The following is a 9,228-nucleotide window of genomic DNA, read 5'->3' on the forward strand; positions in this document are numbered from 1 at the left end:
AAATTTTGTTGGGTCCTATTTACAGTATGTTCGGTCAAAGACGTCCCTAATGTTCACTGTGCGACTGATGATGAAGATAGCCATATTAATAGTCGTCGAGGAAGCGAAGCTGATCACGGCAGTAATATTTCAGGCAAGTTTCTTGTTTTCATTTATAAAATTATATAAAATAATATCGACTATTCAGAAATGAAAATAACAGACGAATTCTAATATTTCGTTTTTCTGGTTTTATTTTATTATTTTTTTGAAATCCTCTAGATAGTGGTGGTGGTGTGAGGGGTGGTTACCAGAGGAAACACCGGCGAGGCAAATCGGAGACTTTGAGAGCTCAATACATTAACACAAAGGATATCAAGTAAGGCTATTTCTGTAATTACATCTCTTTTTATCCCGGTGAAAATATCTCTTGACTTTATTTATGTACGTATGGTGAATTATAGAGTGACGGTGGCTTCGTGGAACGTCGCCGGAAAACGTCCTTCCGATGAACTCGAGATTGATGATTGGCTCTCTACTGACAACCCTTCAGATATTTACATCATCGGGTAAGTTAAAAAAAGTCACGTAGCTCTTATTTTATTTTCTTGATTCTCAAAAACAGAGTATTTTTCCTCTGTTTTTGATGAATTTTATAAGTCTTTACTGATGTAAAATTTATAATAGGTTTCAAGAAGTGGTTCCTTTAAACGCTGGGAACGTTTTTGGAGCAGAAGACAGAGGTCCAATTCCAAAATGGGAATCGATAATACGTAGAACGCTGAACAAATCCCATAAAGAATCAGTTTATGATCAACCACCAAACTGCACCAACAACGTTCTTCATAGATCTCACAGTGCGCCGTCGTCTCCTATCTTAGCACAACAAGCAAACTCCATTATCGCTGATGTCATGGTGGAGAATCTCGTTGCGGACCACTCGCTTGACTTGGCTACAAACGAGTTCATCGATGCTGCAACGGCTTTACCGAGTCTTGAACCAGAGCGGAATTCTAACATGGACTGGCCGGAACTAGCTTTAGATGGCAACCCTCAGATAGTAGGATCAGAAGGGAAGCTAAGGAGGGTGTTTAGCAGCAACGCGATGCTAGGGTTTAAGCTACCGGAGAATCCAACAGGAGTTAGTAGGTTTGCTTCGGAAGCAAGACACTTGAAACGGTCACGGAGCTTTGAAACGTTAAAGTTGAGTTGGAATGATCTAATTCTAAAAGAAGAGAATGATAATAATTCTTCCTCTTCGTCCGAAGCGGAAGAAGCTGCGAAAACCATGTCTGATGATTCATCAGACGGAGATTCGTCTTCCGATGATGACGAAGAGGAAGGCGACAAGATCAGAAATAGTTACGGATTGCCTGAAGATTTGGTGGAGGAGTGTCGGAAAGTGAAAGATAGTCAAAAGTACGTAAGGATAGTAAGTAAGCAGATGGTTGGGATCTATGTATCGGTTTGGATCCGACGGCGGTTAAGAAGACATGTTAACAACTTGAAAGTCTCACCGGTCGGAGTTGGCTTGATGGGTTACATGGGAAACAAGGTAAAACTAAAAAACCTATCTCTAACTTCCTTTCCAAGTAACCCTGCCAATATAAAAGCATGCATTCTAGCACTTGCTTAATATATTTGATATGTTTGCAGGGGTCAGTGTCGATTAGCATGACATTATATCAATCACGAATGTGTTTTGTGTGTTCACACTTAACTTCTGGCCACAAAGACGGTGCTGAGCAACGCCGTAATGCTGACGTCTACGAAATCATACGTCGGACTCGTTTCGCCTCGGTTCTTGACACCGATCAACCAAGAACGATTCCATGTCACGAGTAAGCAAATAGTCAAGATTACAAAACACAAAGCATTTAACGTTTTTTATTTTACTAATTTGGTTTTTATGTCGGAAATTTTCAACAGTCAAGTATTCTGGTTCGGAGATTTGAACTACCGACTTAATATGCCAGACGGTGAAGTAAGAAAGCTTGTGGCACAGAAACGATGGGATGAGCTCAAGAACAGTGATCAGGTTCGGTTTAGTTTGGATATTACTTTGTTAAGTTTGTCTTCATATTATAGTCTACTTTTTTAAGCTAATAACACAAAACATTCAATTTAACTTAACAGTTGATAAGAGAATTAAGGAGAGGGCATGTTTTTGATGGATGGAGAGAAGGAGCGATTAAATTCCCTCCGACCTACAAATACGAATTCGATTCGGATCGTTACGCCGGAGAAAACTTGAGAGAAGGAGAGAAGAAGAGAGCTCCTGCATGGTAAGTGACTAAAAAAAAATTAGAACATTTTAATGGTTACAAAACTTATGTGATTCTCAAAGAGTTTGGTGTCTGTGTGGTATTACCAGGTGTGATAGAATATTATGGCTAGGAAAAGGAATAAGACAAGAGTGTTACAAGAGATCGGAGATAAGGATGTCCGATCACCGGCCAGTGACTTCGATATTTAACGTCGGAGTTGAAGTTTTTGATCACCGGAAACTTCAAAGAGCTCTTCACGTTAATAACGCCGCTGCTTCTGCTGTTCATCCTGAACCTTCTTTTTGAGTCTAGCTAGGTGTCTCTGCAAAAAGATTAATAATTTTCTACACTAATTTGTGTGATTTATTTTTTATTACATTGGAATATTTTATTTGGGGCGTTTGATTTTTTGTTCTTGTTATGTAAAATCTAACCAAAAGTCTTTTACAGTTTTACTTGTCTATGTATACGAGCCTTTTCATAATATTTTTCTCTTTCAAATAATTGTATAACGATACTTATATTTAGTTAACCATTTGACATATACAATTTTATATAACAAGATTTAGTTGATCCAACTTGGAATGTGGACGTGTTCTTAGAGAGATGACAAGATTTCGTTAGGAAGATTCAGACTCTTCGTTGAGTAATTCACCACTTCATGACGTGTGTACAGTTTCAGAAAGTAGCTTTAAGCATCAGAATTCTTTTAGACCTCTATGGAGATGAGTCACTGGTTTATGAAATTTATGTGAAGATGTTAATAAACTCTGGAGGACTGCGAGTGTTGGCTCCTCTTTTATGATGGTTCATCGACTGATTTCCATGTCAATGAAATTGCTTCAATGGTTCAGCACTTATACCTCTTTGTCAAGCGAGAAGTTTACATGCAGTTTTAAGTGGGGGAGTATGCCTTTTTCCCTAGTGTTCCCTATTTGTTATGTTGTTTATGTCCAGAAAGTGATTGTGGAGTTAGTAATTGTTGGTTGGAGTGTTATGAGCTGGTGTTGAAACAGCGTGTTTACCTCCAACTTTTTCTACAACGACATAGCCGAGACTATGATGATGAACTGTTTGCACTGAATGCTACACATGAGCTAGTGGAGTTTGCTTCAAGACTTCATGCACGATCGTGGCTTTAGTTTCTATTGGAATATGAGTAGTAGTATTGGTTTACTTTGGTTATTGTATTTGGTTCTTTAGTACATACTAGATAAGACCCATGTTATTACGCGGGTAAAATTTTAAAAAAATTATTAAGAATAATTAAGTAGTAATATACATGTTTTAGATTTTATCTTGTAACATTTTAATATTGAATATGAACCTCTTATATTTCATTTTAATACTCTCCCAATTTCATTATATAAGAGTTTTAAGGCTTTTTTGCTCTATTTTATAATATTTTCTCAAATTTCGATGTACAATTTTTTTTACTATAACAATTTCTGACTATTTGAAGTATGCAATAAATTTTCCTATTGGTTGAAGTTTTATAAATGACATAATTATTATTGTTTATTAATTTTTGTGCTTTTACACAAAAACTCTTATAGGACAGAGAGTACCATATATATATATATATACCATCATAATAAATCATATTTTAAGTTTAATTACACATTTTATCTTAATGCATAAAAATAAATATTTTCTATCAAACACAATTATTACATCATATCAAATCTATATCTTGGTAAGAATTGAAAATACAAATAAAAATTAACAAAATATAATTCGCAAAAATCTGAATCAGCATTAATTAAGATATATATATATATATATGTTATGTTTTTATCTCATAAGTACTAATTTTACCTCATGTCTTAATCAATTTTAAATGAGTGAAATTTATAAAATAAAAACATATATAAAGATATTGAGACATTCGCATCAAATAAATTAAGTTTTTGCTTACACATGTCAAATTTTATTAAGAACACAGCTATAATATAATTAGTATACAATGGAAAATATATTGATTTTGTTAGTTTTCTTTTTTTTTGATTTAGAAAAAATTTTTTAAATATAAACATGAAAATTATGTAAATATAATTAGCTGTCGTTTATAAAAAAAGAGAGTGTTTTTTTGATACGTGTCAACATCTAATCAATATATTTGACACATGTCACGATTTTTTATTTATTTATTAATATACATGCTTAATAAATTAATTTTTTGCTTACACATGTCAAATTTTATTGAGAACACAACTATAATATAATTAGCATACAATAGAAAATATATTGATTTTGTTAGTTTTCCTTTTTGATTGTTTTTTAAAACATTAAAAGATAAATATATAAAATTCTGTAAATATAATTAACTGTCATACTACGCTTATAAAAAAATTCTTTTTTTGACACGTGTCAACATCTAATCAATATATTTGACACATGTCACGATCTAGTTAATGAGTAATTTTGACATCAAACTTTATATAATAAGATATTTTATGATTGACAAGTAATAACATACTTATCTTATGGAAACTGAGGTCCATAAAGTATAAAGGGCTTAAACTTGAATTATCAGCCGAGCAAAGTTGAGAATAGAGGGAAAACCTAATCAGCCGAGAAAAGTTGTGAAATCTCGTGACGATGAGTGAAGAAGACGACTATGAGAAGCAAGAAGAAGAAGAGGCTGAGAAGCGCAGGAAGTTTTGGGCTCGCGTGGGAGAATCCGAGGTAATTTATTCTTTCATCTTCTTATCTTTTAGGTTGATTTAAAAATTCTGTTTTTGACTGGGAGGATCCGATCAGTGAAACCTTTTTTTAGACTACCATACAACTAGTTAACCCATCAAACTCTAAAAACAAAATCATTTATTACAACTAGTTAACCCATCAAACTCTAAAAACAAAATCATTTATTTTCTCGTAAAATTTGTGAAATTCATGATTACCAGCATAGTCAACACATGCACCTAATTATTGACAATTTTATCTATATACTTATTTGGTTTTAGATCCACGTGTTTAGAGACTTCTCAAACCAAAATCCTTATTTGGTTTATAATATTTTAAAAACATAATAAAATATACTAATAATTTTTTTTTTCAACATACTAATAATTATTTATTTAATATGAATCATATGATATAGAGAAATATGAGTACACTATAAGAACATATTAATTATAAATAAATAATATCAATTATATTATATCATCAAATAATATCAACCGTATCATATTATCAAATAACCGTAACCGTATATAACAGTAACCGCTTGAACCGTAACCGTATATAAACGTAACCGTTTAACCGTTTGTTAAACGGTTCTGGTTAAGGTTACAAAAATTTCTAACCATAAACGATGGTTAATAAACTTTAACCGTGACAACCGTAACCCTGGTCATGCCTATGTATAGCTAATAAAACATGTGTGTTTGTCATCCATCTTTCTTCTTTAAACCTCAAAATTTGACTCAAACATTAAATTAAGGTCTTGCGATGTCAATCCTTCTTCCTTAGACCCAAAAATAAACTCATCTATAAAATCATACACAAAAATATGTTTTACAGCTAATAAGAAATAAAAAGCACAAATGTAGATAAATAAGATAATTTATGTTTTGCATCAATATTTATTAAATTTATACTTTTAAAAGGTTTCAAAATATAAAATTTGAACCTTTTAAAAATTTTCAATATTTATAATATTTTAAACTTTTAAAATTTAAAACTTATAATATTTAAATTTTTTTTAAACGCTTAAAACTTTTAAAAGTTTCAATATTTATAATATGTAAACTTTTAAATTTTTTAAATATTATAATATTTTTTGAAACTGTTGAAAGTTTTAATTTGATCAAATAAAAAACCAGATCAAACCAAATAAAACTTTTAAACTTGGACGCCTGATAAATCAAGCTTTCCTGCTCATTCGTTGTTGGAAGCATATTAATCTTATTTATAGTGGTTCTGAACCATTGTCTTAAAAATTTCTAGCCGATGTGGGATATTGTGCTTAGTTCTTTGATTTCTATAAATTTAAAATTTTTCTTTTTCTAAATAATTCTGTAAATTTAAAAAATGTTAATGAATGACATGTCAAATCATGATAGGTTGTTTAAAATAATTCTTAATATAGAAAATTCTGGAAATCGTATAAAATGTTTATAAGTGATATGTCAAATTTCTATTGGTTGTTTAAAATCCTAGGTGGACGGCCTTAGGAGCTTATACCTCCTACTTTTTATTAGTATAGATTAAACTTTTTCAACCTTAAATTTACAAATATTTTATTATATAGATTTTGTTTCCATTGATTTTACTTTTTCTTTAAGAATCTAAATAATATATAAATTCTGGAAATTTTTTAAAATTGTTAATTAGTGAGGTGGCTAATCACTATTGGTGGTTTTTAAATTCTTCTTTTTCTTTAAAAATCTAAATAATATATAAATTTTGGAGAAATTTACAAATATTTTTTTATATAGATAATTCTGTAATCCATAAACAGTGGCTAATCACTATTGGTGGTTTTTTTAATTTTTCTGTTTCTTTAAAAATCTAAATAATATATAAATTCTAGAGATTTTTAAAAATGTTAATTAGTGAGGTGGCTAATCACTATTGGTGGTTTTAAAGCTTAGGTGGACGCCTTTAAAATTGTTAATTAGTGAGATGCTAATTACTCTTGGTGGTTTTTTAATATTTTTTTAATCTTGAAAAGTGTATAAATTCTGGAGATTTTAAAAAATGTTAATTAGTGACAAGTCTAATCACAATTGGAGGTTTTAAATCTTATGTGGACGCCTTTAGGAGCTTATAGCTTATACTTTTTATTAGTATAGATTTTTTATTGACACCGTAATTACTTCTGTAAAATAATTCACTTAAAGTTAGAATTATGGTTTTTATATCTTATATATGATGAAATTTTAGCTACAAGCCTATACAAAAACACACATATGCACATATATATGAGATTAGTGATTTTTTTAGTACAAGATAATACATGTTTAATTAATATATGTATGCCTTTATGTATTCCCTGTTTTAAAAATCGGCCTAGGCGGCCGTGTAATCGCCGGTTATACGCTCGGCGGCTCCCTTCCACCGCGATTTCAACACAATCGGCCAGAAAATCGGGAATTTAAAAAAGAAAATTGAGGGTTTTAAAGTTCTAACCATGTTTTTTTTTGTAGATCTATCATATGAGTACTAAATCTACAAGAATAACAAAGTAAAACGATGTATAGATGCCAAGAAAATGAAAAGCCAGACTTAATTTAGGGTTTACAGATCCGATATCACGAGGAAGAAGATGAGGCAGTGTATTTTCCTTTTCCGTTATGATGAGTAAAAAATTTGAACTCAAAATTTTAAAACAGCAAAAATGTAAATTAGAGGTGCTGTCCTTCTAAACTCATAAACGCCTTTGATCGTTTCATTTCCAAACATTCTTATCATGTCATCTTATATATGATTAAAAATAATGTTTTGTGCTGGAATCTTAGGTGCATGCATACCCAAAAACTAAAAGATCAATTTATATGATTTTATTATGTTCAATTGCTCAGTAATTTCTTCTCGGAAACTCGCATCTAAAAACAACTCACGTACGCTTAGTGTGGACAATGTGCTGCATGATGACCAATATATATTGACACAATTGAACATGCGCAAACTCACACATATGTAAGCATGTATGATAGATTTAACAGATTTGTGCACATAATTTTTGTAATGATTATATTTGTGAAAATTTTGTAACAAATTTTGCTATAATTTTGTAATAATGACTGCACATTACAATTTTACGACAAGTTTATTGTAAAATAGCGACAAAAAATTATGTTGCAATTTTCTGTCACAAATTAGCAACATTTTTACGAAAATGTCTTGCAAAATTTATAAGAAATATTCAACGATTATGAACTGTAACGATTTTACAAGAACATTATAGTAAATATATGTGACAATATATATGACACATTTGTCACTGTAGATACAACATTTAATAATTCTATTGCAACATATTATATAAAACTTATATCTATATAAAAAAAATATATATATTGGCGTGTTTTAAACTCAATAGTTAGTTAATTACTAGATGAAATATATTTGTTGCATATTAACATTAAGGTAAATATAAGATTATTCGGTTGATTATAATTTATGTGCTCATTCTTTGTGTTATGGCTAGTAGTTAATGGTGGAGATAGAAAATAATTGTATAGGGGACTATTATAGAAAATAATTTTCCTATTTTAGCTAATTTAATACTCAATATTTTAGTTAATTTAATATCCAATATATACATGTCACACGTAAGAAGTAAAAAAGATTTAACCTAAACGGTTCAATTGGTGCTTAATTAGAACATAAGTTAAGGTATATGGAAAACGATTTCACCAAGTTTTATTTATGAAAAATAGGAAAATTCAATTATTTATAAAGTATATGGAACCCCTACATGTTCTGATGTTCACATCGGTATAGTATCGGTCCTGCTAGATAGTAACTAGTAAGGTTCATTAAGCAAAATAACAAAATGCAGAAAACAGTGGAAATCTCTGTATTGCTATCTTTTCATTTAACTAGGTTTTCAACCGTGGTACACCGCGGGACTAAATTATAAATTAATTTATTTTAAATAATATTTATAATTTATTTAGTTTTTTAAATTTCCAATTAATTAAATTTTGTCTAATTAATTTATAATTTTGTTTAGAATGTTTTTCTTCTTCTTACGTTTTATAAAGTTTATAACCTAATTACATTAAATTTGTTATTAGATAGAATATAAAATTTTAAAACATTTAGTTTTGTTTTCTATAATTAAATAGAGGTATATGCCTATATAGTATGTTAGTGTATATTTTTATGTGTATATACTTTTTTTTTTGGAATATTAAGAATATGTTGTAGTAATAAAAAGGTAATAAATTTATATGATTTTATTATGTTCAATTTATATGATTTTTTTTTTCTATGATCAGTCTGGAAAGATAGGAATAAAAAGGTA

General features: G+C 29.9%; 1 protein-coding gene across 1 annotated transcript in view; it reads left to right on the forward strand.

Annotated features, from left to right (window-relative positions):
* Positions 1–2,632, forward strand: part of LOC104723280 (type I inositol polyphosphate 5-phosphatase 2) — a 3,958-nt gene extending 1,326 nt beyond the window's left edge. The window contains exons 5-10 of the mRNA XM_010441614.2: positions 444–548; positions 667–1,534; positions 1,636–1,820; positions 1,909–2,017; positions 2,116–2,264; positions 2,354–2,632. Coding sequence (XP_010439916.1) covers positions 444–548; positions 667–1,534; positions 1,636–1,820; positions 1,909–2,017; positions 2,116–2,264; positions 2,354–2,552 — 1,615 coding nt within the window. The 3' untranslated portion in view covers positions 2,553–2,632. The remainder of the gene's footprint in view (positions 1–443; positions 549–666; positions 1,535–1,635; positions 1,821–1,908; positions 2,018–2,115; positions 2,265–2,353) is intronic.

Source organism: Camelina sativa, chromosome 11 (assembly GCF_000633955.1).
Source record: "Camelina sativa cultivar DH55 chromosome 11, Cs, whole genome shotgun sequence".
Classification (NCBI taxonomy): Eukaryota; Viridiplantae; Streptophyta; class Magnoliopsida; order Brassicales; family Brassicaceae; genus Camelina; species Camelina sativa.